The sequence below is a fragment of the Meles meles genome, chromosome 12, assembly GCF_922984935.1.
Source record: "Meles meles chromosome 12, mMelMel3.1 paternal haplotype, whole genome shotgun sequence".
NCBI lineage: Eukaryota > Metazoa > Chordata > Mammalia > Carnivora > Mustelidae > Meles > Meles meles.
In genome coordinates, this window is record NC_060077.1 from 38,157,843 (window position 1) to 38,175,801 (window position 17,959).

The 17,959-nt window shown below is 35.8% G+C and overlaps 1 protein-coding gene across 14 annotated transcripts in view; it reads right to left on the reverse strand.

Annotated features, from left to right (window-relative positions):
• PTPRM (protein tyrosine phosphatase receptor type M) overlaps positions 1–17,959 on the reverse strand; it is a 793,799-nt gene that overhangs the window by 297,899 nt on the left and 477,941 nt on the right. For all 14 annotated transcript variants that reach the window (XM_046025010.1, XM_046025008.1, XM_046025007.1 and 11 more), the window contains one exon: positions 2,590–2,898. In XM_046025010.1, coding sequence (XP_045880966.1) covers positions 2,590–2,898 — 309 coding nt within the window. The remainder of the gene's footprint in view (positions 1–2,589; positions 2,899–17,959) is intronic.

A 17,959-nucleotide genomic window follows, 5' to 3' on the forward strand; every position in this document is an offset into this window, starting at 1 on the left:
GGACCCTGGGTTCATGACCTGAGCGGAAGGCAGAGGCTTTAACCCACTGAGCCACCCAGGCGCCCCCAGGGTAAGTGTACTTTTAATCCCATTTATCTGTTTCACCCATACCCCCACCCACCTCCCCTCTGGGGACTACCGGTTTGCTCTTTGTATTTAAGAGACTCTTTTATGGTTTGTCTCTTTCTTCCTTTGTTCATTTGTTTGTTTGTTTTATTAATTCTACATATGAAAGACATCATATGATATTTGTTTTTCATTTTGCATTACACCCTCTATATCCATCCATGCCATGTGGCAAGCTTTCTTTCTATTTTACAACTGAATAATATTCCATACATTATCCATCTATATGTGGACACCTGGGTTGCTTCCATATCTTGATTATTATAAATAATGCTGCAATAAAAATAGGGGTACATGTCTTTTTGAATAGTGTTTTCATTTTGGGGGGCAAATACCCAGTCGTGAAATTACTGGATCATATGGTATTTCTATTTTTATCATATGGTATTTCTATTTTTAAGTTTTTCCAGGAACCTCCATACTGTTTTCCACAGGGGCTGCACCAATTTACATTCCCACCAACAGTACATGAGGGTTCCTTTTTCTCTACATCCTTGCCAACATTTGTTATTTCTTGTGTTTTTGATTTTAGCCATTCTTAGTTTTAATTTGCATTTCCCTGATGATTAGTGATGTTGAGCATCTTTTCATGTGTCTGTTGACCTTCTGTATATCTTCTTTGGAAAAATGTCTATTCAGGTTTTCTGCCCATTTAATTGGATTATTTGTTTTCTTGGTACTGAGTTGTATAAATTCTTTAAGTTGTATAAGTTATTTATATATTTTGAATATTAACCCCTTATCAGATATATCATTTACAAATACCTCCTTCCATTCAGTAGGTTGACTTTTTGGTTTTTCGACTGTTTCTTTTGTTGTGCAGAAGCTTTTTATTTTGATGTAGTCCCAAAAGTTTAATTTTGCCTTTATTTCCCTTGCTAGAGGAGACTTACCTAGAAAAATGCTGCTGTAACTGATGTCGAAGAGAGAGGACTCGAGTAAATAAAATCATAAATGAAGGAGGAGAAACAACAACCGACACCACGGAGATACAATTGTATTTTAAAGATTAGTTTTGTGGGTGAGTAGGCAACATTAGAATGGAGTAAAACTGGAACTACCAAGGAAGGCTACAAATTTCAGCATGAAATAATGAGGATGTGGATATAGTAGTGGAAAAGGAGAGAAAAGCACACTCTAACATTTTAGGATTAGAAATAGCAGGAGTTAGAACCAACTTAAGCACAGAAATGCGGGGGTAGGGGGGTAGGGAAGAGTCAGAGGAGACCCACTGACAACGTTGATACTTTCTTTTCACTGTTCAGAGAGATAAGGAAGAACTGGAAGAAACAGAGACAGGGCTTTTAGCCTCAGCCTGATGGGGTGAGTAGCAAACTCATATTCCTTACAAAAATAATGGCAGTAAGACAACTATTTGAGAGTGACCAGCACAGGTAGGTTGTGGGGCTATAGAAAAGAGAAGAGAAATTTGTAGGGTCAGCTCCTCATTTATCCTGGCTGTTCCCACGTTTTCCTTCCACAGCAATATGCTGGGTGTTGTATAGGTAATAAACACTCAAAAAACCTTTGTTAACTCTTTAAACGGTACAATAGAGTATTGTTGTAAACATTTAATGTATGTTATATTCAATAATCAAGGATCATGGCATAATCAGCTGCATAAGAAAAAAAAAGTGTAACATCTCTTTTTCTCAGGAATAAGTAAGCACATTCATTTGGTGGGTTTCTCAAGTTCTTTGTCACTTCCTCTGATGCCTGGCAAATAAATTGTAGGTCAAATATATGATACACTACTGCTGCATTTTATGTGCCAAATGTAAATGTTATTATACATGGGAGTACCCTGTACAATCAATGTAAAACTCATATATCCTTGCTATGGGATTCAATGTGTAATTTTACTATTTTAAATTATTTCAGAGGTTTATGGCAATTGTGTATTTGCTTTTTTTGATGAGTTGCTGGTGACATGCATTGTCTATTTGTTAAATCCTTGTTTATTGAGGTAATATCCAATTATGATATTGTTCCTATGGGAAGTATGATCTATTACACAGCCACCAACCTAATGAGGTAATTTCTCAGCACTGTGCTGAAAAGCAAGGGCAGCCTCTATTTTGTGCTGAATTTTTATCTGAACAATGAAGTATGTTTCAGAATACCATTTCAATATATTTAAATAAGTATTTCATATAAATAGTACCCCAGCAGCAACTCTTAAGTCCAACATGATTATAAAACTTGAATGAAGAACTATTTAGAGCAATATAGCATAATTATATATAGAAAGGTAACTATATGACTCATAAGGAATTAAACCTCTACATCTTTCTTCCTTTACCTTTTCAAAACCATGCTTACGTTTCCAGAAGCACATTTATATTATTCAACCGAGTAACTAGTTCCTTCATTTTCCTTTTAGAGACCTCAATTTAAAAGAAATAAAAGCTGTTTTTCTGAGGGCATGTATATTTCATAAACATATCATTGAAAAGTACTCACAATCTTCATCCGTCTGTACTATGAGTTCTTGACTTTCCTTCCGTCCCTCAGGATTCATGAGGATGAGTTTCACACTGACATTGGTATACGGTGAAAGGTTGGTGATTGTATGTTGAGGGTGTGAATTATCTGTGTCCCAGCTTACTTCTTCTCGCACTTGCTCCTGTCCTCCGACTTGGTAACAGTAGTGAACTGTGAGATTATAACTATGGCAGCGAGTGACATTATATCCAAATGGCTCCCAGCGGATAGTGATTTGTCGAGATTTGACTTCTACCACTTCCAGTTTTCTTGGGCCACGCATGGGATCTAATATAGAAAAGGGGAACAAGAAAACATAAGAGAAATGAATTATAAGAATTCTGGTGAAGTCCAAATGTCAGATAGTCCTCCTTATTCCCAGTATCTGGTATTCTCTTCTTCCCTGATAATGAAATCCCTAAAGCTTAGCTGGGCATAGCACTGCCCAGAATTAAGACTAGAATTTTTTATGTCTTCTGCAGTGAGATATGGCCATATGCCTACATTCTGGTGAATGGTATACGAGATGAGATCAAGAACAGTTTCTGGGAGCTATCTGTAAGAAGAAAGGCTCACCATCTTTTTTTCCCATCTTCCCACCCATTAGGTAGATTGAAGATAATGATGTTTTTTTGCTCACACTGCCATGATGGACCAGGAAACACTTAAATATTAACTGTTCAAAGCAATGATGAGGAAGGATCCAGTGTTCCTGATTAACTGCTGAATTGCTGTAATATCCTGGAACTGTCTACTTCCAAAACTTTCATTAGAGAGAAATACAGTGCTTTTATTTAAGGCTCTTTTCCTCTGAGGCTCTGATACATGAAACCAATCTTAATGTGCATTGATAAATATATTTCATCTTCTAAAATTAATTTATAATTATGTAATTGGAAAACATAAGAGAAAAGCTTGAGAATTCAGCATGAAATAATATAATGATTAGAGAACATAAACTTCTGAGCAGGACTCCAGGCCTTTTGTGACTTTTGATTTGTATAGAATTTCATGCAATTACTGCTCTTTCCTATCCCTGATAATGTCTTAGTATTATTCTTGAGCCCAAGCTCCAGATACAGAGTTTCAAGCTTAGAAACCTAAATGGCATGCAGGGAATATAAGCATTTTAAATGGTTTAAAAGAAAGAATATATACACAGACTGCTTAAATGTCTTTATGAAATGATGATGAAAATACAGTAATATTAAATACGTAACATTTACTGAGCACTTATTATGTGCTACACACTCTTCTAAGAAGTTTACCTTTTATGGGTTTGGGCAGAATCTGATGTTAAATGTTCTGTTTTGAGATATCCATAAATATACTTACTCCATATAGTCTGATTTTTTGCTTTCCTTAATTGTGGTCATCAGACATGAATGCAAAGAGATATAGAATTGGTAAGGGAAAGTCAGCATGAAAACTTGAGAAATAATAGCTACCATTTACCGTATGTGCATTTATTATGAGTAACTTGCTTTATATGTAGTTTCTATTCCTCAAAACAATCCTGAGAACCAACTACTATTCTTCCCAATACATAGATAAAAAAATTGCAGCCAAGGCTGGTTCAAGAACTTGGCTCCAGGCTTGATTGTGGCTATGAATTCTTACCTGTCTAAAAATGAGACATGCCGCTTTAACTCACTATTGCAGTGTCTCTACCAAAGTAAAAGAAAATCAGATAAAAAGAAATTGGAATATTCAATATATCCCAAACTTCTAAAACATGACCAGAGAATGTAAAATATAGTAAAGATTGCATGTATTTAATCTTGGAACACAGGTGCTGTGAAGACTCTTCTCTTTCTCATGACATAGAAGAGGGATCTATGCCATGTTCCAAATTCAGCTTGGGCAGACATCCCTCCCTATACTTTGTGGCTACTGGAAATTTATCCAGACTGTTATTGAAGTTTATTTCTTGATTTCCATCTGTGCATAAATTCCTGGTTTTCTCTTAAGACCTAGGGAGAATCTAGAACTACTCCCTTTCCTGTGACCTCCAACAAATGAACACATTTCAACTGAAATAATGCTTTGGTTTTTTTATATGCAAGATGGGATTTATCTGCCAGATATCTGCTCAAACCATAAAATGAGGTTAATAATGATCATTCATGCTACTCCATCCTGTAATAACTCTAGAAACCAAGGACGAGTAGGACAAAGGCTCCCCCAGGGAAGCTTGAGTGGAATTACCCTGGAATGTTCCTTACTACAATATGATTTTTTAATATTTAAATTACTAGTGTTAGGGGAAATATCATAAATAAGTTATTTAGAAATAACTTGAAAGTGTTTTTTCAAGTCTAGTGACTTTGTACAATGCAAAGGAAATGTCTAATTTTATATAATGCTTCATTAGTTGAATGTTTACAAAAGCTTTTAATAAGCTCCAGATCCCTTATACATAAGCAGATTTAACATGCATCTCTTTGCCAGCTTCCTTATTAATCACAGGTATCCATTAGAAGTGTTCTAATGCATTTTCCCAAGGTTTTCATTAATCTTATTTACTAATAAAATGACTAAATATTTCAGATATTAGTTTAAACAATGCTGTTCTACCTTAATTTCCATAGAAACCTACTTTCCACTGCACAAATAAGCCTGCATCAATTCAGCACTTCTTAGTTAAGGAAATACAGACATGAAAGAAATTCCACAATTAAAAACCCAAGAGTTCTATCTGTTTACTGCTCAAGTTTTCTTGACATGCATGCTAGTTTCCTCTCTGTTAATATCTTTAAAAATTCCATTATGGTAAAATTGTTTCCAACTTTACATAAATTTGCCAAGTAAAATAGTTAAGCCTAGCACAAAACAACCGTATCTTTGACCAAGTTTCCAGAGTCCCTACTGTCAAGAGTGGTAACTAGCAGACTAGAGATAGCGGCTTTATGAAGTCTAAAGCTTACACAAAAAGAGGTTTGTGTTCACTGACTTGCATCTTCAAGATCCTGGCTAACCAAAACAAAACTATCTTACAGAGCTCTTACAAATAGAAAATCTTATGTTCTTCTGTTATGTACTTAAATGTTCTTTGTGGGCCTTTACCTAGGGGATAGTGCTGTTGTGTCTCCTACCAAGGCCACACCAAAATGGCAGGATCAAATCATATCAACAGGGGGCAGGGATGAATGCCACTTTGACCATCATTCTATCCCAATCCTTCTATGACTTCTTCCACTGGTCGAAAGCTTTTAAGACAGAAGCTGAATCAATACCATGACGCGGGCAACACAGTCTGCCTTAGATGGAGACCTGTCATTTCTCTTGGGCCAGAAGGGAAGAGTTAGGTAAGTGTGATGGGAAAATGAGGTCTGATAGCATAACTAGATGCTATGCATTAACCAGTACCTGTGATAACACGCTGTTTTGAGGGTAGTGTTGGCAGGCAAAGTCCAATGACTCAGGGAAACTGAAAATCCTTCCAACTCATCCGAAGCAAATGGCCTGATTTCACTGTCTTTTTTTTCTTCTCTTCTGCTATTCTTCAAATTGAGCTTTGATCCAGAAAGGGTTTATAATGGTTACATCTTAAGTTAGTGATTTGTAGTACCTTTATCTTCAATGTCTTTGCTGGAACCATTTCTATTAGCATGCCGCTAAGTGTGAATGAGGCATTCCATAGGAACATTTACTCTAGTGAGTTCTACTGATAATCACTGCAGACTTTGAAGGGCACTGTTGTAGAAATATATCACACTGGAAGCAATAAATCGCAACTTCATAACCACAAATGTGTAATTTCAGTCGGCTAATTACAACTCATACTGCATTTCTAGGAGCAGAATGTGAGCACTGTCAACAAAATATGGAATATATTACTACCATTAGATGCACACAAAATAAATCTCTTAGGGTTAGCTAACAGGGCAATTAATTATATTCACAGGACCACTCGTTGTCGGATATCTGCTTCTTTCTCCTCAGAATCCTAGAGATGCTACTGAGGACGTGAGTTGCTTCCAAGGCCGTTTATCTTCACACTCATACCCACGGCCCACACTGGAATGGGTCTCATGACAGGCCCCACTGGCATGAATCATGAGGCCAGCCGGCCAGGTCTGGGCCTATGGGCTCATGATAAGAGACTAGAACGGCCTCCCTGAGGAGCGCAATGGCTTGTCTCGCCTGCAGCTTAGTCAGGGAGTTCTTACCGCTTCCCACTTCCCGGGCTGGTGGCAGCATTTTTCATTCTGTTCTCTTTCTGCCAGTTGCAGCCAGGTTTCCTGCAGAGAAGTCTGACAGTCGCAGTCCTGACCTGAGGGACCATCAAGCCCCATTCTAGCCTCCAGCACTTCTGCATCCTATTTAATCAGTGATCCTGGCTGCTTCTACACTCAGCCCTGTTTTCCCATGAATAAGGGCAGAAACTGACTGGTAGGATCAATTTCCATTGCAGGTTCAATTCACAGCTCATTTCTTTGGAACTTGGCTCTTTACTTCTATTACTACTATGGTGCTTTTTCAGAAACTCAATTTCAGAACCTGTGAGAGATATCTGGGTGTAATTTTAGGACTACCATTGATCATCAAAAACACAGATCACAACCAATGCTCCTGCTAACAGGTTTCTCTTTCCTCCCTCTTCACAAACTATCCAGAGGTCTATTACAATAAAAGGAATCACAACCAGAATGGCGTGGTGGGCCCCGTTTGGCACCTTTAGCTACCCTATTTCTGCCTCATCAGTCACACAAAAGGAGACAAATAAAATCGCAACAGCTTTCTCTACTCATCAGTTAAATCAGAGCAATACCTGATTAATTAATATTATGTTGGCTTACCCAATCATTCAATACTAAGCAGCAAGGATTCCAGGCATGTGGCACTGTTTTCAAGTGACACAGCTACAATTTTTGGACTAGACAATATTTTCCAGAGTTTAAAAAGTGCCCTTTGTCAGTGAGGCTAAAAATTTAATTTATAAAATTTAATTTATGCTGCCCTACAGGCATGTATATATCTGGGATGTAAATTGAATAAATTAAAAGTTGCCATAAGAATTACATGAATTTGGAGTGCCTGGGTGGCTCAGTGGGTTAAATCCTCTGCCTTCGGCTCAGGTCATGATCCCAGGGTCCTGGGATGGAGCCCCGCATCGGGCTCTCTGCTCAGCAGGGAGTCTGCTTCCTCCTCTCTCTCTGCCTGCCTCTCTGCCTACTTGAGATCTCTGTCTGTCAAATAAAATAAGTAAAATTAAAGAAAAAGAATTACATGAATTTGAGTAATCTCTTCCACCAAAATATTTTTTCACAGGTATTGTATGAATTGTTTTGGATTGTATCATAATTAAAATCAAGAAATGAACTTGAAAGCAGTCTAGTTTTCTTCACTATTTCACACAATCCTATATAAAAGGATAGTTTCTTCCTAAATAAAAAAAATAAATTTCAGAAATAGTTCTAATTAAAGAGATGAGAAGGCAGGCCTATTGAATAAATTTGGAGTATAGCAATGTCAAGCCTCACATGAAATCAAACATTCTGCTTTCTTTCTTGGTTTAGGACGGACATACTCTTCATAATGTCCCTTGTGTCTTCCAAGTGTGGGTCTGAACTTGGCCTAACTGATAAAGGTTACCTACTATCCCCTGTTACTGGAAAATGGACTATCCACTTATATTGATTGTTTTAATTTTCATCACAGAGCAAAGCTGGAGCTGCTATTCACATTTTAGGGAAAATGTAAAGGATTCTTACATAATAAAATAACTAGGATACATACGAAGGTGAGAACACAGACCCTCCAGGAAGGAGGCTAAAGTTGTACAAAGTGCAAATAGGAGTAAACCACTCATAGCCTGGGGGGGAGAAATCTCTTGCGGTGTCAGGTGAGCTGAAAGAGTAGAGGGGACAAATGCTTTGTTTAGGTTTTGGTTTGGTTTTTATAAATTAAAATAAAGTGTGTATATATATATGTGTGTGTGTGTGTGTATATATATACAATATATAAATATATAATATATTATATATAAATATATAATATTATATATTATTATATATAATAAATATATAATATTTATATGTAATAAATATATAATTATATTTTTATTATATATAATAATGAATAATATATAAATTATATATTTATTATATATAAATATTATATAATTATATATAATATATTATATTTATATATATTATATATTATAATATATTTAATATATATATAATACATATAAATATATATTATATATATGTATCTCAGGTCTTTGGTTAATCATCTAATGAGCATGTTTTTAGGATAATTTCTCCAAATGTTTCAGAGTAATATAATTTTGTAAAGCTTTATTTATTTATTTATTTGAGAGAGAGAGAGAGAGAGAACATGAGTGGGAGGGATAGAGGGAGAGAATCTCAAGCAGACTGAGCATGGAGACCAATGTTGGGTTCGATCTCATGACCTTAAGATCACGACCTGAGCCAAAGTGTTGGATGCTTAACCAACTCTGCCACCTAGGCACCCCCTGGATAATATTTTTTAAGTAATTTTTTTCTTTTTAGCTTAATGTTCTTAAGAAAAATTTGTTGAAAGGTGAGCAGAAAAAAAGAAGCAGTGAATATTTTAATGTTGACAACTTCTGAAGTAAAGAAATGTAGGCATTGACAAAGTATTCAATGGCAATGACATCTGTCATATTTTATTCTGCCTGAATTGGTTAACTGCACAAAATAAGGCTAGGAGTCACACAATGGTTGAAAGATGTTATTCTGGTAAACATAAAATGTTCTTTTTGTTGGTGTTAATTTAAAGTCTTTGAAATTCTTTTAAGGCCTTTGAAATTTTAAGTAATAAAACCTTTGAAACACATTGAAAAGTACCAAATAAAGCAATCACTTGTGTCCCTACTAATATCAAATGTTAACATTTTGTGTTTTGCTTCAGACCAGTTTTTATTAAAGAAATAAAGTATCACTGATTATTAATTCTTTCCACTTTCCTGCAAGCAATTCCAAAGTTATTATATTTCATTCCCAGACATGTTTTTGTATTTTTATTACATATATCTGTGATGCTTATAATTTTACATAAATGCTACCATTCTTTGCAACTTGAGAATTCATTCAATGTTAGTCAAATTGAAAAATATAAATCTAGTTATCATTTTAACGGGTGCACAAAATTCCATTAAGCAAATGAACCATAGTTTACTTATACTTTCCTTCAATGAGGGACAGATAGGTTGAGTCTACTTTTTCTCTATTTCAACCAGTGTACAAGGAGCATCGCTGTTTATATATTCCTTAGCCAGTTTTCCCTGGGTGAACATAAAATGTGGGACTGTTGGCCTGTAGAGTCTGCATGTCTTCAAGTGTACTAGATAATGTCAAATTGGTCTCCAAAAGGAAAGCAACATTCACATGGTCCTTTCCCCCAGTGAGATTCTATTTCAAGACTGTAAATCTAAAACCTGCTTCTGAGGAGTGATCTTGAATTATTGGTACTGGTTCCAATAAAATGTAAATAAGCAAAGTCTAATCTAAGACCATTTCATGAACTGTATAATTTATTTGACATAATCTTTGAAATAGAAATTTATTATGTACAGAACTATTTTTCTTTGGCTATAGTGTTTGACAAGTGTCTATGTAAGAAATCTCTCCCAATTACCATTCACTATATCACATTATGTGTATGTTTAAAAATAAAAAAATTCAAATTCACCAAATAGAGAATTAGATAAATTGATAAATTGATGGATAATACATTCCTAAAATTATCATTGTTTTCTGATTACATCAAAATGGCATATCATTTATTATGAAGTACTCTCCTACTTCAACAGAACTAGATCCAGCTTAAGATATAAATATACCTTCTATATTTATGTATATTTTAATATATATTACATTTTATATTATATACTTACATATATGCACACACACAAATATGTATATGTACATATATATTTTTTATTGCATAGAACATGATGTATCTCCAGTGGCACCTTACATCATGTTCTTTGCTTAAAATAAAATAAAATGATAGGATTGCAGACCTCAGCTTTGCAATCTAAAGACTAACCCTTGGGCCCAGAGCAGCACAGGGAAGCTAAACATCTAGCTCTAGGTTAATCTCAGATCCTTGGAAGTAGCTAAAACATCCATAGTCAATAGTGATAGTCAATAGTGGGATCTCTTGGATCCCAAGAGACACAAACACAAATCTCTAAACAAAATCATCCTTAAATTAGATCTCCTATTTTCAGAGATTAAGACCAGCTAAATGCGAGCTCATTAGCAGAGATCACCAAAAAAAAAAAAAAAAAAAAAAACCCCAAGAAACATACATATTCACCAGTAAGAATCAGCAGAAATAGGAAACAACAGATTTAGACCCCCAAGATTGTCAGGTGAAGAATATAAATTTTGTCACACTTTCAAACTTAAAACTGTAATCACCAAAATGAGCATGCCATCACAAAGAATAGCCAGTTAGATTTTAAAAGCAATTAAGTATTACTTTAATAAATAACAAATTAAAATATCACAAAAACTCAAAGGATGGATAAAACAACAAGATTAGACACAGCTTAAGAGAAAATTGATGAACTAGAAGATAGATCAGAGGAAATTAACTAGAATGCAGTGCAGAGAACTGGAAACTGGAAAGTGGTAGAAAAATAGGAAAGAGGGAATTTGAAGGTCTAACTTGTTTCTAGTGGGCATTCACTAGAACAGAGAGAATAGAGAAGAGGCAAGCTATCCAAAGATAGAATGTCTGAGAAATTTCCAGAGCCAACAAAAGACATCAGTTAAAATATAAAGAACATATAACATATACAAAAAGAGGGTAAATGAAATGAAGTCCACAATTAGATAATGTAGTTAAATACAGATACCCAAATCAAAGAGAAATCTTACAACTATCTGGAGAGAAAAGACATATCACTTATAAAGTCATAGCAATTAGATTGACAGAAGTTTTCTCAACATTATCCATGGAAAGAAGAAAATGGGAACAAAACATCAAAAGTGCTGAGAGAAAACATGTCAACTTATAATTGCATACTAGCAAAACAGTCTTTCAATAGATAAAGGTAAAATAAAGATGATTTCAAAGAATCAAAATCAAGTGAGTTTACTACCAATAATCTACATTAAGGGAAAAACTTCAGAAAGAAATAAAACTGATGTTCGAAGGAAGGTCTGACATGCTAAGAGACATGAGATGAGCAAAAAAATACCTAACTCTGTATCCATAAAATAGTAATAATGTCCAATTTGAGAGGTTTTAGAAAATAGCATGGAATTTAACTACTGACAATAAAGAATAATATAAGTAGGGAAGACAATGCTCAGAGTCAGAATAGTACAAGACCCTTACATCATGGAAAGAGATTTAAGATATTAAGTATAGAATTTTTAAAGTCTGCACGGCAAATTTTCTATGGTAACCACTATAAAAATAGCAGTAGAGTGATATTTTGCAACAGTAAGGAATAGTAATTCTAAAAAATCTAATACAAAGGGGAAAAAAACCAAGTCAATACTAATATAAGTAATTCTAATTGTTGGTAGAAACATGTCCAAATATATTACAAATCACAATAAATGTAAATGGAACCTTGTCAATTAAAAGATCCAGAGAATTACACTCAGTGTAAAATCAGTGTCTTGCTATATGTTGTTATAAGAAATAAATGTAAGTCATATGTACATGGAAATTTGAAAGTAAAAGAATATAAAAAAGGTTATTAGAAAATATTAACCATATGAAACAGAATAGTTGCATTAAGGGACACAGAGAATCATTACATAGTAATAAAAGTTTCAGTTCATCAAAAAGATAAGAAGATACAACAATTATAAATTCTTATGCACCCAATAAGATAGACAGCTTTGGAATACATAAAGTAATTGATAGCTTAATATAAAACCAAACAAGGATAACATGTGTGAGCAACATACCTCATTTATGCATCGATGAATCAATTGTGAACAAAATATTCAAATCCATATATATATACACACACACATGCATATATATATATATATATATACACGCACATACATGTATATATATAAAATTGACAATATTGCATGATTGCATGACCAAGTTAGATTAATTAGGATGGGTTTAACATAAAAAGTCTATAAATGTAATTCATCACATTAACAAATTAAAGAAAAACCATATGATAGTTTTAATAAATGCAGAAAGTGTATTTGTTAAAATGTCCATTCATAAGAGGAAACACTTTTGGCAAATCAAGAACATGAAATCTCACACACCTAATCAGCAAACATTGTTCTGCATGAGAACACATTACAGGGCAGCACAAGGATGCAAGCTCCTTTCCTGGTGGTTCTAGACTGTATGGTAGGAAATAAAAGATCTAAAATTTAAAAAGGAAAAAACAAAACTCTAATTATACACAACATCCATGTTGACACCCACACAGGCTCTACAAATTCTAAGAAGCAGCAAGTGTTTAGCAAGGTGGCTAAATATAAATTACTGTTAAAATCCTTTGTATAGAAATACATCAGTAACAAACTGGGGCTCCTGGGTAGTTCAGTGTGTTAAAGTCTCTGCCTTCAGCTCAGGTCATGATCTCAGGGTCCTGGGATCTAGCCCTGCATGGAGCTCTCTGCTCAGCGGGGAGCCTGCTTCCTCCTCCTCTCTCTCTCTGCCTGCCTCTCTGCCTACTTGTGATCTCTGTCAAATAAATAAATAAAATCTTAAAAAAAAAATAAATACATCAATAACAAATTCGAATACCAATTTTAAAAAAAGGTAAGACTTAGAACAAGACCAAGATATACACGTGACTCAGGAACAAATCTTACAAATGAACAATAATAAAATTTAAAAATGTACTGAAAATCATTGATGAGAATCAAAGTAACTGCAGATCTATATCCTGGTCATGAATAGGAAGACTCAGTATTGTAAAGGTACCTGTCCTCCCTAACGTAATCACAGGAATCAGTGCACGTTCAATCAAAATCTAATTAGAGTTTTGAGAAACTTGATGAGTTGATTCTAAAACAAATACAGAGCCAACGCCCCCAAATATAGCCATAACACCCCTGACCAAGAATGGAGTAGAGAAACGTGTCCAATCAGATATCAAGAGTTATTTACAAGCTACCGGGACGAAACAGTGATATTGTTGAAAGAACAGGCATGGAGTTGCCTAGAATTCTAATATATGATAGAGCTGGAAATTCTTATTCTGACTGCTGGAATAAAGACAATTAGTCCTGGGGAACTTGCGTATCCACATTGGGAAAAAAAAAATGAAAGAGAGGGGCGCCTGGGTGGCTCAGTGGATTAAGCCGCTGCCTTTGGCTCAGGTCATGATCTCAGGGTCCTGGGATCGAGCCCCGCATCAGGCTCTCTGCTCCACAGGGAGCCTGCTTCCTCCTCTCTCTCTCTGCCTGCCTCTGCCTACTTGTGATCTCTCTCTCCGTCAAATAAATAAATAAAATCTTTAAAAAAAAAAAAAAAATGAAAGAGAAAAAAAAGCATCACGTGTCAATGAAAAGCTTGGTTACTTATGTTAAAATCAAGAACGTATGTTTATTAAACTGTACCATTACAAAAGCTAAGACATAAGCTTATTCTTGGAGGAAAAAAAAGGAAATCAATGAAATACACTTAGGACAAAAGATATAAATAGGCATTTCACAGAAAAGTAAAAAAGGCATGCCACCAGGCAGGAGATCTTGGCAACCATTTAACAAAGGAGAGATATCCAGGACACACACAGGATGCCCAGGGATCACAGGAAAAAGGTGGCAGCTAAAAAGAGAAACAAGTGAAAACTAAAAACATGAGTTTCACAGAGGAGGAAAAAAACAGACCATAAACATAAAAATATGCTCAAGCTTCATATTAACCTGAGAAATGCCAAATAAGGTTGTAGCAGGGCTCCATTTTATACCAACCAGATAGCAGAAATGGAAGTCTGGTCATATTAACAATCGGCAAGATGTAGGTCAAGGGCGGTGTCATACACACACCCCACTAATGAGGGCGTGAGCTGGTATAGCTACCATGGATGAACACTTAGCATCATCTTGTAAGGTAGACATTCACATACTCTATAACCTAGCAATTCTTTCTAGGTTTGCATCCTAGAATGGAACTTCTAAACTTCTCTAAGAACAATCTGGAACATTTTTAAAATATCGGGCTTCCTAGGCCTTTCCCCACAGATGCTGATTTGGTGATCTTGTAATGAAGCTGCAAAATCTGCATCTTGAAGAAGCAGCCCAGGGTCGTCTTATCCCGGGAGAAGTTTGGGGAAGAGGTCTAGACACCCGCTTCTCAGAGTGTGGCTCTCACCCAGCAACAGCGCCACCACCTGTTAGAACTGCAGATGCTCCAGCACCGCTTCTCACCTCAAGTGGAATCTGCCTTTACACATTAAAGCTTGAGAAACTCTTACTTAGAGGATTATTTTTTAGAGTGAAGGTTGGGTCCCTAGGTCTTAAACTCAGACGAGCATTTGTTCTAAAGGAAGAGAAGAGGAAGACAAACAATAGAACACATTTCTGGTCCAAAGGTGAGGACTGTATGGTGCAATTTTTGCTGTAGGTATACATACCCACTCTTTTGCAAATTTATAGGAGTCTGTGTAACTGTGATACAATGTAAAATGTAAAACACAGGCATTCTGCAGCAAAAGCCTTTGAAAGACACATCCGTAAAGACTTTGTTCCCTGTGGGCACCAGGAAATACCTACAGAAATGTTTTTAGCAGCTTTGCTGACAAAAAAATGTAAAAGAAAAGTGTGGAAACAGCCCAAACATCTACTGACCAGACAACAGATAAATACTCATACAATGGAAAATGATACTGTAATAAAAACGAATAATGCAAAAAATGAATCTTAGAAATGCAGAATTGAGTGAAAAACTCAAGTCACAGAAGACTATGGGGATACAATTTTATAAAATTGAAGAACAAAGAGCGCCTGGGTGGCTCAGTCAGTGAGGCATCCAACTCTTGATTTTGACTCAGGTCATGGTCTCAGGGTTGTGAGACCGAGCCCTGCCTTGGGCTCCGTGCTCAGCTCGGAGTCTGCTGGAGACTCTCTTTTCCTTTCCGTCTCTGCCTGTCCCCTAACCTTCTCTCTCACTCTCTCTCTCTCAAATAGATAAGTAAATCTTAAAAACAAAACAAAACCCAAAACTGAAAAACCAGCAAAAGGGAATTGTATAAGAATACATACATACAAATGTGATAGCACAATCAAATAAGACAAGGGCAAAGGAAACTTTATACAAAAACTCAGGACACCAGTTCCCTCTGACTTGGTGGCAGAGGGACAAAATGGGAAGCAGCATGCAGTTAGATTAGACACAAAGTTTCTAGGCATGGTCTGCTTTTAAGCTGAGGAGCCCACCCTTCTTATGCTACACAACTTATGTAGGTCGCATATAATCTTTTGTCATAACTTTAAAAAAGATTATTGTAGGGAAGGCATGAATATTCTAGAAACACTGTCGGCTCCCTGAAATTTTCTTTCTGGAGAATAGTCGATCTGTGGTAAAAGGTAAAAGACAATGGTTTCTACTAACCAGATTTGAGGGAAGCAAGACTTGAAAAGCATTACAAAGCCCTCTTCCCCCAAAGTATCATAGGCTTCATAGCTGCAATGTCCCCATCCCTGAAACCAGACCTTTGGGGCCTGCACACTGTGTCTCTCCCGTCCTCACTTCACGTCGATACTTATGGCACAAGTTTTTGCATTCATTGCCCTTGTCCAAGCTTCTGGACTTCACTCTTTCATTCTTGGATACTTACAGAGAGGTTCAAAACAAAACTCAGGACATCCACTGTAGGGAAGAACCCCTGGGAAGGTAACTGTCCAAGGCCATGCCTAGCCCATATGGTAACTTTGTGTAAATTAGAAAGAGTGCCTCTTCCTCAACACACTTTTTGTCCTCTGCTGGAAAGTGTCCATGAAAAGTACACACATCTAGGAGGCTTATGCGATGAGTAGGCACTGTGTGCTTACATATTGCTGAATTGAACAACTGTATGCCGTGGCCTTGTTTCAATCAGTGTTTGTGTACGCATATGTGTGTATGTTTGTGTGGTGTTCAATGTGTTCAAGTTATGTGATCAAAGAGATATGTTTTCTACCTGAGATATATAATATATACACACACATATAGTAAAAATTCTTAGAGAAGACATTTTGTGATGAAGAATTTCAAAACTTATGAAAAACCAGGTCTGCTGAAATAAATATGCTGTGGGGTATGCATGTTGACAGAGGTATATGGATATTCTTTTCATCCAACTAACACCATTGACTCCTTGACCAGACTTCAATATTCATATGTACGTGTAACATACTAATATTGCATTTTCTTGAAGGTACCCATTTTGGTTACTCCTCCCTAATCTTATCTGTTCCTCATGCCATTGCCAGAATATCTTTGATATGTGATTGTTCATCTGAATCAATCCAAAGATGTCTAATTGATTCCCCCTTATCATATGAGCCAAAAATAAAAATAAAATAAAGAAAGAAAAGTTTCCATTAGTTAGTCACAACTATCAAATAGATGACATAATTGTTCCTGCTTTCTGTGCCAGTAAGGGGAATCTATCTGCTGTACCCCAAATACAATTCTCCCTCCAAAATTAATCTCTCTGTTCTCACTGATCCATATACATGCAGTAGTAAGGAGGCAAAGAGTAGGCTTCCCAATGTGGTTCCTTTCAAACTTAGTTGAAAATCAGTCTCTTTTATGACTATTTTTTCTTAGTCAAAATAAAAACTCACAGACATTCATAGACCTATAGGGTCAAAATCCTGCTGTTCATATGTTGCTTCTGTTTCTGCTCTATTGTGTTCTGTAACAATCAGGTGTGTTGACTAATTCTTTCGGATCTAATAAGAATGCTTTCTCCTAAAGGATGCCTAGATTTATTACCGACACATTTGATAAAAGGATACTAAAATAGAATAATAAATGACAAACATCCAGCTAGTCACTTCGTTTTCATAAGTCAATTCAGGGAACGGTTCCTTTTCTCCAGGATTTACCAATGTTTTACAAAAAGCCCTTCCAAAGTCTGTGCTTTGACTTGCATCTCTGTTTTATTGTATTGCTTTAAAGAAGTCACACTATCAACATGGCTTCCAGTAATCCCTAGCATTGTCTGTTTTGGCCTGAGCTCCTTGGTGACATTTCCAAAAGTGTAAAGTTCATCCCTGTAGAAGGAATGCTGTCACTCTACATCAAAATGAGAATCTTCAACTGTTTTGACACACGGGAATGAACAAATGGCAATTAATCCTATAGATTAATTTTACAAGAAAACTGTTGTATGAAATTAAAATGAGTCTGCAGTACAAGA